At 38.3% G+C, this 12,682-nt stretch overlaps 1 protein-coding gene across 3 annotated transcripts in view; it reads left to right on the forward strand.

Annotated features, from left to right (window-relative positions):
- CRADD (CASP2 and RIPK1 domain containing adaptor with death domain) overlaps positions 1-12,682 on the forward strand; it is a 187,606-nt gene that overhangs the window by 51,740 nt on the left and 123,184 nt on the right. The window contains exon 3 of one of the 3 annotated variants that reach the window (XM_045830552.1): positions 2,900-3,332. The exons of the other annotated variants lie outside the window; for them this stretch is intronic. Coding sequence (XP_045686508.1) covers positions 2,900-3,003 — 104 coding nt within the window. The 3' untranslated portion in view covers positions 3,004-3,332. Of the gene's footprint in view, positions 1-2,899; positions 3,333-12,682 lie in introns of those variants that run through there. 3 annotated transcript variants of the gene reach the window in all.

Here is a 12,682-nt window from a genome sequence, read left to right on the forward strand (position 1 = left end):
AAATGCCATGGTTTGTTTTATTTTACTTCCCCTCAGAATGTGATTGTAGCAATAAAGATGGTTTAGAAATGGTCTAGGTTTGTCATCTGTTACTAGTGTTTAAATAACAAGTGGAAAGCAACAGCTAAGATTTGGAAAGTTAGTAAAATGGCTGCAAAAAATGACAAAAGGGAGAAAACAAAACCTAATACATAACCTGGGGGAAAAGAGAATAAACCAAGTCATTTGTTTTGTATCTCTTTCCCACCAAACTGTGAGCAATTTGAAGTCAAGTAGCAGAATTTATGTTTATATCCACAAAGAGAGCAGTATGCCTGGCTCATAGTAGCTGCTGGGTAAATTGTGAATGAATGAATGATATACCTCTTGCCTTTGAGGCCAACTTTTTGTGTCCTTAATGCTGATACTAGGAATTGGAATAGTATGATTTATGGAAAGGATACTGGATTTAGAACCAGAGATACCTAGGTTTAAAGTGGCATTGAACATGAGGGTAATTATGCCTGTCAAGTGGGCTTATTGGAGGGTGGTGCACAGATGTATAGAAAGTGCTTAGCGAGCACCAGGTACATGTCATAGGTCCTCAGGAGATTTTAGCTTCCATTTCTGCCTCTCTTCCTTTGGTCATTCCCAGAAGGACTTTTAAGGAATATAGTCCATAAATTGTTAGAGAATGAGAACCTCAGAGCAGAATCATCGCAATGGAGCTATGACTTGAATCATACATAGCACTTGGGTTTATCAAAGCAAGTTTGACTCTGGGATGCCTAAACAGTAGTGCATTGCATTGTGTAGGAATTCGGGAATAATGTTCCTATTATTCTTGTCTGTGGTCAGTCTATTACTGAAAAAAGAGAAACCAAACTGGTCTGTAGAGTCCTTATGTTCAAAACTTTCTGTTTTGACTTCCATCACTTATGTTTTCCCATCTTTATTTATAAATATTACCTAATCCCAGGCCTCCCTGAAATTATTTTTGCTTGTTTTGTTCTGTTCTTCACAGTAAATTCTCTCTTTTATTTTCATCGATGCCAATGCCAAATTTTGATAGGTCCACTGATTTCCTTTTGTTCCATACTGATTTGTTTCAGGATGTGACAAGTTAGGCCAGTTATTCTGTAGTCCCCCAGCTGCTACCCCTTATCTCATTATGATACAGAGGAGCGTGACCAGTTTTTCTTTTTTCTCTGAGAATAGAGAAAGAACAAATGCTTTCAGAATATAGGATGACAGACTGAGGATCAACCAACTGGATCTATATGAGCCTTGTGCTAGGCTTATGGCTAAAACTAGAGATGATTTTATAGCCACATCAACTTATTTCTCTTTTATAGCACCTGTTTTAGGGTGCAAAATATATAAGGCACAGGAGATACAAAAACAGTTCCTCAAGGCATTTGTGTCCCACAAAGGGGACAGACACATGAACAAACATGGTACTGTGTGATAGGGGCCGCAAAGATCGATGTACAAGCAGCAAAGGTCTGGGACAGGTGTGGGTGGGTAGCATAGGCCACCTATTGAAGACTAAGTTAGAGTTTGCTATGTACACAAGGTTGAAGAGGGTATTCTAAGAAGAAGAATCAGTACAGGGAGAGACAGGAAGATGTAGACTATCATGGTGTGTGCAGGGAACTCAAAGTAATTACCTTGTATTTTTCCCATGTTTTTGGCCCAGACTTTCAGGAAAAAATCTTCTAATTTTTTAATTCAATTTTTTACACATTTATATTTAGAGGCAAAACTGATTATTGTATTCCAGGGTATTATTTTGCATACAGATATCGTTATTGCTTTTTAGAGTTATAATTTTAATGCATAAGCATAAATAAAAGAATTAAAAACATTTATATATACAGAATTTGTAATACCCATGCATAATGTGCATCCTTATTTTGCCCTCAAAAATTTAGGCAAAAAGGATTATACATGGCAAAATACTGTAGATATTGCTAGATTGTTAAGTACAAAGGCTGTTGTGATGGAATCTCTTGCTTTGGAATCTTAAAAATCAAAACAAAGCATTCGCATCTTCTTATTATGGTTTGGATAGTATTTTGCCAGAGGTAGAGACATGCTATATGTGTCAGATAAAAGTCAATGGCTACTAAAGTAACACTGAAGTTGTATTAATTAATTTAAAAGGAAGAACTCAAAATTTGTACTTTTCTATATTTGATATTTTAGTATAGACAATTTTCAAGTCACCTAAAGCAGTCTTTTATATGGGACTCTGCTCCCTGTTAGTGAAACAAATGCCTTCATAAAAAGCAGTGCAAATTCAATGACACCCTTTTCCCATGGGAGGGCTGGCTTCTTTTTGGAGCAGAGGCAGTTCTTGGGAGTCAATGTAAGAGTCAAACAAATGGAGGGCGGCCTCTCCATTGTCCGCTTTTGGCTGTGTAGGAGTGAAATGGAACCCTGGATATTTTATAACTTTTAGTCAGCCATGTTGCTTGTTTCACGACACTCCCAGGCCAAGGAACTGGGTAGTCAGTTTACAGTTCTAGGAACTGGAGCAGGACTGCTGTGCTTGCAGTTGCAAGCTTTTTATGGAGCAGGGAATGTTGTTTAGGGAATTTAGGCAGCTGGAACCTGCTGCATTAGCAATTTGTACTAAGGAAGAATTTCAGAGTGAGAAAATAAAGCTCATTATATAATTTCATTTGGGCATTTAGGAGTCTGATGGGGGTGGGTGAGAATATTATGAAGGCAAGCAGCAGGAGCGTTTCATAAACAGCTCCCTCTCTATTCATTTTTACTTACTGTAAGGGCTAGATTTAAATAGGGTGGATCACAGGGCCTATTTTGAAAAGGGCAGTCATGTTCTTCTGCTGTTTCTTAGCTGTTTTGTCAGTTGGAGCAAAACAACAGCACTGCTCATTTTATTTTTTTGCAGGGTTGGAGGAAAAAAGAAGGGCTGGCAGAAGAATGGGGTGGGAAGCTGAAGGAAAGTGGAGAGGCCAAGGCCTGAAGTGTCAGACTGTGGGGACAAGGACCTGAAGGAGCCCCGCTTGGCCTCAGGGATGGGGCCTGGAACTCCGCCTTTCTGAAGCCTGTTGACAACTTCATCCTAATTTAGCCTTTTGTGGAATCTTCCATGAGATTCAGTTGCCAGCTTCAGTCTTCCTAGAGAATGGAGCCTGCCGACTCTGTTATGAAGTCTCCCCAGAAGGGCTAGCAGAGTGGACCCGTCCTTAGAACTAGGATAACCCAGGCATGAAGTGAAAATCCTCTTCTTTAAGAAAACACTCAGTTCCTTGTACCTGCCTCACCCACCCTCACTCCCACCTCCCTGCAAAAGAAAACACCAGCCTTCAGTGAAAATTAAAATTGACATCACTGTAACCTTTGGTTATTCTTTTTTTGTTCATAAAGTGTCTACCTCCTGTTTTATCTTCATAAACAACAGAAATCTTTCTTTCCAGAAAATCACAAAAGATAACAAACAGGGACCAGATTCAAACAGAATAAAAATCATTAGTAAGTCAGAGAGTCTGGCTTCAAATAGAGAGAAAAGGAAAACAAAAAGAAAAAAAGAAAGAAAAAAGAATGTGTTCTCTCCTTGGCTTTAAAATAGGTCTTTAGGAAAAATCATTTAGGTTACTTGTGGTTTCTTTCTGCATCATGCTAACTTACGTTAGTGAGGTGTGATTTGGAAAGAATACAGGGTGTTTGGGAATAGAGACTTTCATATTTCTTGGTTTTCCCTTGCTTCCTACAGCAAAACATGCAGGTATTTGACTGTGGAGATACTTGAGCTGAGCTATTCTGATTGACTCTGACAATAGTCAGGACATAGTAGCAAGTGTGGTGCCCTGGGGTAGGCAGGCACCCTGGTAAAGAACCTGGCTGGCTGCACACACTTCCTTTTCATGTCTCACTTATACCCAAATGTGAAAGACCTCAAGCAGTGGTAATATTGCTTCTTCTTCTTTAAAAAATGTGTACCCTGTTCATTTCCAACACAGGTTTAAGGTATGCACTGATCTTAACAGGACACGTATATTCAAAGTATATAACATACATTATTTAAAATCTAATGCAACGTGTCATTTAGGTTTTATTAAATTATCCTGTTTTTAGGATATGCTAATGGGTTAAATTTGTCTGAACTACTGAGATTTAGATTATCTAGCTTTTGTTAGCAATGACTATTTTATATTTAAAAAGCTGTTAAGATTAAATATCAATATCATATAAATCTTTCTAGGAAGATATAATCAAAAGCATCAAGACTGTCTCCTACAGTTGGTGGTTTCTGTTATCTTTGTTCTCGGAGCTATGACAGTGTCATTGAATTTCAAGAATTCAAAGAGATAAATAAAAATAAAACTTGAAATGAGGAAGGGGAAAGATCCTGGAAATTATCTTCTGTTTTTAAAATAGTTGTTCTCCTCTTAAAAATAGAAAAAAAAACAGAATATTATTATTTTTTATTTATTAAGAAAAGAAACTGAGCTTGTACTTTTGAATTAATACAAAGACTACTATTTTATAGATAAACGTTAATAATCATTGTACAGGCTACAAATTACAATTGTCTTTTGATTTACTGTAAATATGCTTTCAACTCTCTTCTTTATTACCAGTCACCTTCTTGAATGATGAAGGCCTTCATTAAAACATTTTAATCATTTATTTGAAGCATCTGCCTTTAGAAGTTTACTGGCTTTTATAGTATGAAAAACAAACATTTTTATTTTAGGATACAAATTGTAAACAAAAATGTTACTGGGGGAGTTTGGCCAGAGGCACAAAAATATATAGAAGGAAAGTATATTTAACCAACAGTGTGCACATTTTTACAACAGGGTATATGACATTCGGATTTAGAGCTTTAACTGGGAGTACCTTCATGTGTTTAGTAATGGTTTTTTAAAAAAATCTTCTGGGGCAGACCCGGAGCTTAACTAGATATTTAACTTTAAAAAGCTGAAATTAAATAGTGAAATAGGAAAATTAGAATAACTTTTTTAGTAAACATCTAAAGATTTCTCCTTTTCTTTAACATTTCAGTTAAGTTTGAAGAAATTCTAGAAGTGATGTACCCATTAGGTTGTATGAAAGGAATTTTGAGGATCAAGGCTATCAGCATTTTTCTATGGCATGAAGACTCTTATTTAAAAAATAATAAGGGAGGAGGTTTTTAATCTGTTAGTATTTTCTTTAATGTATGATTTACAAAACATTTTATTTTTAATAAAAGCTTTAAAAAGAAGCTTTCTGAGTTCAATTCATTTCTGTTTGTAGATTGTTTGTTACTGTGATTAACACATGAAAATAAGATAGAATGGAATATATTTCTATGAAGGCCATATTCTTAACATCAATACCTACCTAGAAAATACAGGAGTCACAGTTGATCATTCACAGTCATTTTGACATTCTCTGGTCATTTTTTAAAAAGCCAATTAATAATATTGTGTGGATATTCTTGTCACAGCAGTTTAGTTATTTTTATGTAACTGTAGTTTTTTCCCTAATAGAAATAAATCTATTTGTGATATCAAAAAAGTTATATGCATTGGATAATTTTGTTGTATAAAATACTTAATACCTGTTAAAAGCTGTTTGACTTTCGGTTTTAAAATAGCTCTGTAGTTTGGTTACTCCTGCAATGTTTCTGGCTTTCTCCATGGCCTGCCATGCCAGCCAGATAATTTTTGCAGCATTTTCTTTGCTTTCTTATAAACATTTAGAAATTTTACTTGCTTTTCTGAAAGTTCAACCATTAAGTTAGCTAGCACTGAAGTTACTATGAAATTGCCCTTTATTTTTTCATATATCAGGGAGGAATGATAGAGTTTTGTGTATCCCCTGTGAGTTTTAAAACAAATATTTAGGGTTACTATTCTCATAGAGCTGTATACTGGCTTTATTACAGATGAAATGATTTTGTCTGACTGCCTTACTTTAAAATGAGTTCTGTTGTTTTCATGCTTGGGCAAAGATATTTAATTTTATTTTGGTTGAGAATATCTTTTCCCCATCTCATACACCCAAGTTTGGGGAAAAGTATATAATCCTTTCAGGACTGTAGGTTACTGTCTGAGTTACTAGAAAGCATGACATATAATATAGTGGCTAAAGGATTATGTCCTGTGTTAAAAGTTATCAAGAAAAAAAGTTAAAATGTCAAGGAAGGTGTGACTGCAGTACCAACGTTATTTCCTCTGTAAAATCTGGTATCTCGAACCTTGGATCTTAATCTCAGCTATTAAACATGTTTAAATGTGAAAGTAAAGATAACATGAATGTCTAACAAATTCTGTTCTTAAGGCCCACTGTTCGCAAGGTGTGTGGTTTTTACATCTTGGTTTGAATTTACAAATTACATTGTATGAGATTAATTTGCAGATAGGGTTGGTGGGGTTTAGAAAGAGGAGGCTGATAAAATTACTCAGAGCCTTCCTGCTTCTGTTTTTGACTCTCTGGAAATGCTATTAGATAGTTTTATTCCTTTGTGTTCTCATAGCTTGGATCAAAGTAAATAGGCTTAGAAATAAAACATATATTATTTTCTCTTTGTAAAATAAGGGATCTGGACTCTGCTCTTTCTGAGCAGCTTCCAGAGACAGGAATCTCCGATTCTGAACTCTTGTACACGGTACACATTCCACCTTTCTACTTTGCCTGCCATGTGATTTGCAAGTCAGTGTTATTGAAAGTTATGTATTGTAATGCAAAAGCTTCAGCTTTGGGTCCTACTGATATCTACAAACCAAAGGCACTATTCAAACCACCCAGGAAAGAAAAAGCTTTTTGAAAGATGGCAAACTTTGGTCTCTTGTTAGCCCAAAATGTAGTTCTCGAGTAGCATCTGGCAGTGCTGGGTAATCCAATCTATTTTAATGCAGAGATTTTCCAAGAAGGCAGGAAACAGTCGAGGGGAAAGCTTTCGGGCATCTGCTGTTTCGTTTCCAGATCCCTTGTGTTAACTTAATGTTTCTAGGGAACTGGGCTCTCTTCTTTTTTCTCAGAATCCCTTCTCTAGGAACTGGTGAGCGCAGTGGCGCTGTGCGAACAGCAGATAAGCACCGAGCTTGCCTCGGGGCGCTTGGCAGTCCAGTGCAGCCCAGTCTGGGAGGCGGCAAGCCACCCCTCGGCCCCAAGGGCAGTTTCCCTTCTTTCCTGCACCTTACGCAAAGGCGGCGCCAGAGTGACTGAGGTACACTTGAAAGACGCGTTTATTTGTATTTGTCCAATTTGGCCTTAGTGAAAGGTAAATATGAAGTGATTGGCTCCTCTTTGCTCTACCAAAACCAGTGAAACTCAGCCAATTGCAAGGAAACAAACCAAACAAAACACGAACCTGAGTGAAATGTGAATCTTACACAAACACTTTTATTTGTCTTTGGGACAGAATATCCGGCAAATTGGCATTTCTAACAATAGCCTGTTGCCCATCTTCTGTAAATTAGCAATCACAGATTGCTGGGAAATGTCTTGTTCACTTGGTTTTGTTTTGAAGGGGCAATTGGTACTAGAAAGAATATTAACAAGTTAGGTTCCAAGTTCCTTCTCACCCCGGCAGATTAGTCAGGTCTCTCTCCCATTCTTATCTTCTATCCAAGAACCAGAAAGGTACATCCAAATTTCACATTTGAAAAGGAATTCAGCAGAATCAACAATAAAAGGCTGCTCTTTAACATAGTTTCATTTTTGTATATTTCTATGTGTTATTCTTGTTTAGAAACTGAGACTGCTAATCATTTGTGTGCTGTGACTGTTGCCCTGCTTACCTAACGTTAAAGGTTAATGAGTTCATGTGGCCTGTAGAATAACAGTAATTTAACTGGTACTCTGACATTGCTGGTGTTCTTGTAGCAGCCAATGTGACTCTGTTACTAAGTTGATGGAATCAAAATTTTGGAGCCGGAATAGAATGTGGAGGTCATTTAGGACAATTTTTCTTGGAATTGTAAGACTTTTACAACATTTCTGATTTTTAAAGGCAGTCCATTGCATTGCTGGAAAGCTCTAATTTTTAGAATGTTATTCCTTATATTAAATTGAATTTTCTGTGTAATTGTCCCCTTGGTTCTTGTTCTTTCTTAAATAATACAAATCTAAAATTATTCATATAATTTAGTGAGTGTGGTGTATACTTGAAGGCCATGATAAAATAACAAATGAGATTTATAGTAATGATAACCACATTTTGTGTTCCAAATCCTTGCATTTTGCCTTCTGAACCTTCTTTTGAACTGCTTAGAAATGATGGCAGAAATTCCTGTTTCAAGGTAATACTTGAGATTAATCAATACAGTGTTATATTGGCAACATATTTTTTATTTAAAAAATCCTGTTGATGATTTTGTTACCAGACATGGACTGGACCCAGAGTGGGTCTGCCTGGAGCCAGCTTGGTGTGTGTGGATTCCTGACTTCATGCAGGAAAGATTTCACAACAAGTCCAGGTGATTTTGAGAGGAATTTTATTGAAGCTGGGACAGTGTAACAGGGAAGGGCTTATTTAACACAGAAGGAACAACAGGAGAGAGCCTGGGTGGGGCTGCTCTGGCTCTAGAAACGTTATGGCAAAGAAGTGGGCCGCAGTGGGGCTGCTGAAAGCTCACTGGAGAGTCAGAGAAAAGGGGCCTTGGGGACAGGTTCGGGGGCTTAGTACAGGACGATCTGCTGCCGCCCATTGCTCCCCTGGTTGCAAGTCTTGTGGGGACCCTTAGAGTTTAGGGGCTGCACGTTTGTGGCCCGGCTGGGTGGTGGGGGAGCGGGAAGAAGAGGAAGAAGGAGAGGGTGCAAGCCTGAGAATGGTCCTGGGAGGGAGAGAGCACTGGGATCTTTATTTTGATGGTTTTTAAAGGCTGGGGGGGATCTCAATAGACGGTTCATTAGCTGTTCCAGGTGTATCTTTTCAGGGTTGTGGTCTTCACTGATTGGTCGGCACCAAGGCAGGGGGTCATTAGTCATTGCAGCTTTCTTGGCATCACCTACCAGGTTTTGCTGCTTTTCTGGGCCTGGAGCTGAAATACAACTGAGGCCTAGATATTATCTCTAGGGAGGAAAGGTCAAGGGGGGTATAAGTCAGGTAACCAACAATATGAAAGGTCAGGGGGTCTAAACCTCACGTCCAGAGATATGCCGGGGGAGGAAAGGCCACCCTGTGGTGAGGTTTGGCACCAGTGTTGCCGTTGCTAGGCACATGAAGCCCTGGTGATCTTCTGTATCTGGCTATAAATCACTTGGCCCGTTTGTTCAGCTTCTGTCTCAGTTTCCTATTACACTTGTCCTGGCTTACTAGCCTGTCTCAATTTCACACTTATATTCCAATTTTGTTTCAATGTAATGTTCTGTGCTTTAGCTGAAATTACTAAATAAAGATAAATGAGTGTAACAGACTTAAAAGTACTAATCTTTTGGTTCTTTTTTGCTTTACATCTGTATTAGTTTTCTGATGCTGCTGTAACAAATTACCAAAAAATTAGTGGCTTACAACAACATTTATCATGTCACCATTTCTGTGGTCAAAAGTTTGGGCACACAATGGCTCTTCTGGGTCCTCTGCTCAGGGCCTCATAATGCCGATGTCAAAGTATCTCTAGGCCTGGTGTGGAGCTCCTGGTGGGGAGAATCCAGTTCTATGTGCTTGTAGGACTGAGGTCCTCCTTCCTTATTAGTTGTTAGCCAGGGATCTTCCTCAGCTACACATTTCTTTCTTCTTCTTTCTTTTTTTTAAAACAGATTTTATTTAGTTTTAGAGAGGGGAAAGTGGGGAGAAAGAGAGGGAGAGAGACATCAATGTGTGGTTGCCTCTCAGGTGCCCCCTACTGGGGACCTGACCCACAACCCAGGCATGTGCCCTGACTGAGAATCAAACAGGCAACCCCATGGGACACAGACCAGCACTCAATCCACTGAGCCACACCAGCTAGGGCATCAGCTACACATTTCTTAACTCATGGCCCTCTTCCATCTTCAAAGCCAGCAACTGTGTATGGGATCTTTGTGCATCAAATATCCCCGCCACCATTCCTTTCTGTTTTCTTCTGCTGTTTTTTTTTTTTTTTTTTTAATTTATTTTTAGACAGAGGGGGAGGAAGGGAGAAAGAAAGAAACATCGATGTGAGAGAAACATCTATTGGATGCTTCTTGTTATGTGCCCTCACAGTGGGGGTGAGCGGGGGCTCAACCTGCAACCCAGGCATGAACCCCGACTGGGAATCAAATAGCATCCTTTCCCTTTGTGGGAAAACACCCAACCAACTGAACCACACCAGTCAGGCCTTATCTGCTGTTTTTTTTAAATACTCATATGATTACATTGTGCCCACCTGGACAATGCAGGATAATCTCTTTAAAGTCATTTGGTTAGTAACCTTAATTACAAGGCAAAGTCCTTTTCCCTTCACAGCAGTATCTGGGTTTAGTGCCCTGTTGAACAACTAGGGGATGAGAATCTTTGGGATAACATCTTTAGAATTCTGCTTACCATATCTTTATAGGTACAGCTTTCCTGCGATGGCAATAGTCATAATTCATCATTTTAAAGAATTTTGAGCCCTGGCTGGCATAGCTCAGTGGATTGAGCACGGGCTGCGAACCAAAGCATCGCAGGTTCAATTCCCAGTCAGGGTACATGCCTGGGTTGTAGGCCATGACCCCCAGCAACCGCACATTGATATTTCTCTCTCTCTCTATCTCCCTCCCTTCCCTCTCTAAAAATAAATAAATAAATAAAGTCTTAAAAAAAAAAGAATTTTGAAGCATCTTAATTCTCAAAATTTTGCAAGGCAAAATTAAAACTAAAAAGGCCAGGTAACATCAAATATTATAATTTTTAGTGGTTTAATAAAAAAATTCATCTATAAGTTTTATTTAAAAACTCAAACTTCTACATTGCAAAATCTTCCCTAATCTTGTTTTGTTTTGCTTTGGCATCATAATAGTATAGCATCAGAAGAAGTCAGTTTATGCCATGCTATATATACTACTAACCATTGCATTTTTAGAACAGTGGTTTTCTTCTGCAGTCTCATTTTAGTCTTGGATAGTTTGTGATATATTCTAATCAAATTCTGCTAGAGTCCAATTTTGGATAAGAAACCAGGTCCCCTGGCCTAGCTGCCACTCACTCATATCTAAAATGTCCTTGAATTTGCAAGTTCCTAGTTGTAGGGCATGTGTAAACCCCTTGTTCCTTCTTGTAGAGTCATGGTTCTTATAGCTTGGGGCAGGTGGAGGGCAGGCTTACGTCTTATATCCTAATTTACTGTTTCTGAATCTTGATTACCATTTGTTACTAAAAGTCTAAGTTTTTCCTTCAGAAATTTTAACTGCACAACTATTTGGAAGTATGGATTGTACATGGGAAAATTCTAGTCCTTTGGAACTACCGAAAAGAAAATCAAAGGGTAATTGCCAGATGTAGTAGTAGAACAGAAAGTGTTTGGCTTTCAGGGAAGTTTTATGAATACTTTTTGGGGCTTCCCCATCTTCTTTCGGTAACTCCAGTGTCTTCCAGTAACTCCAGCAAGCAGGAGGGCCTGGTGTAAGAAGTGGGGATGTCACAATCTCAGACTCGGATGTGGTGCTCTGGGGAAGTAACTGCTGGTCTGAAGATGTGGGGCACAGGGACAGGCAGCTCGAGTGCTGAGGCTGGAAACTCGGCCTTCTCTGCACTCCAGCAGCGTGGTGGTCAAAACTTAACCACTTATCTTGCATGACTCTGTGTGTGTGTGTTTGAAACAGAACATAGCTAAGGTGCTTCTTTTGCTTTCCCTAATTTATCATTATTTTCATGTCATGAATGGTGGTCATGGGCATTCAGTATGGAAGGTTTTCTTGTATTTTTCTTTCAAGTGCAGTAGTGTATAGCACCAAGACATCTCCTGGTAATGGTAGCAAGAAATTATATATAAACATGTTTTTTTGTTTTAGTCCTACCTCCCCTCCCCTTTGCCAAACCATCAGCTAGTTTTCCATATCTATGGGTCTGCCTCTATTTTCTTTTGTTTATTCACTTTTTTAAGATTCTGCATATAAGTGAAATCATTCAGTATTTGTCTTTGTCTGACATATTTCTCTTTGCATAATACCCTCTAGGTCCATCCATGTTCTTGCAAGTAGCAAGATTTCATCTTTTTTAGGCTAATATTCCATTCTGTGTGTATGAACCATGTCTTCTTCATCCATTCATTTTTTGATGGACATCTAGGTTGTTTCTCTATCTTGGCGCTTACTGGTAATGCTGCAGTGAATATGGGGGCACATATATCTTTTCATATTGTTGTTGCCGTTTTCCTTTGGATAAATATCCGGAAGTAGAATTGCTGGATCCTAAGAACATGTTAATTATGGCTCAAAATCCATGCACTTAATCAAGTAGAATGATTTAGGGTTCTGTTATTACTGACGTCATTATAACTGGAAATAAATGGAGACTTGCCGGTACATTATTAAGTATACATTACTTATTTATTAATTTGTATTCCACTTTAATGCAAAAAGATTTTGAGGAAATTTACACATATGTACACACTACATAAAATAAGTAGATGAGGAAATGGGACAAAAAGAAAGTAAGGTCAGGAGAAAAATAAGACTGGTATAAGTAGGGTTAGTGCAAAGAACATTTAGTATAAAATTCTACACAGATGCTAGAACTAAGCTACACTTTTGGCCCTGGTTTGTCTAGTAGCCAAAACAAAATTGGAGAAAG

Source organism: Phyllostomus hastatus, unplaced genomic scaffold (assembly GCF_019186645.2).
Source record: "Phyllostomus hastatus isolate PE091 unplaced genomic scaffold, TTU_PhHast_1.1 phas_contig_152, whole genome shotgun sequence".
In the NCBI taxonomy this organism is placed as follows: domain Eukaryota; kingdom Metazoa; phylum Chordata; class Mammalia; order Chiroptera; family Phyllostomidae; genus Phyllostomus; species Phyllostomus hastatus.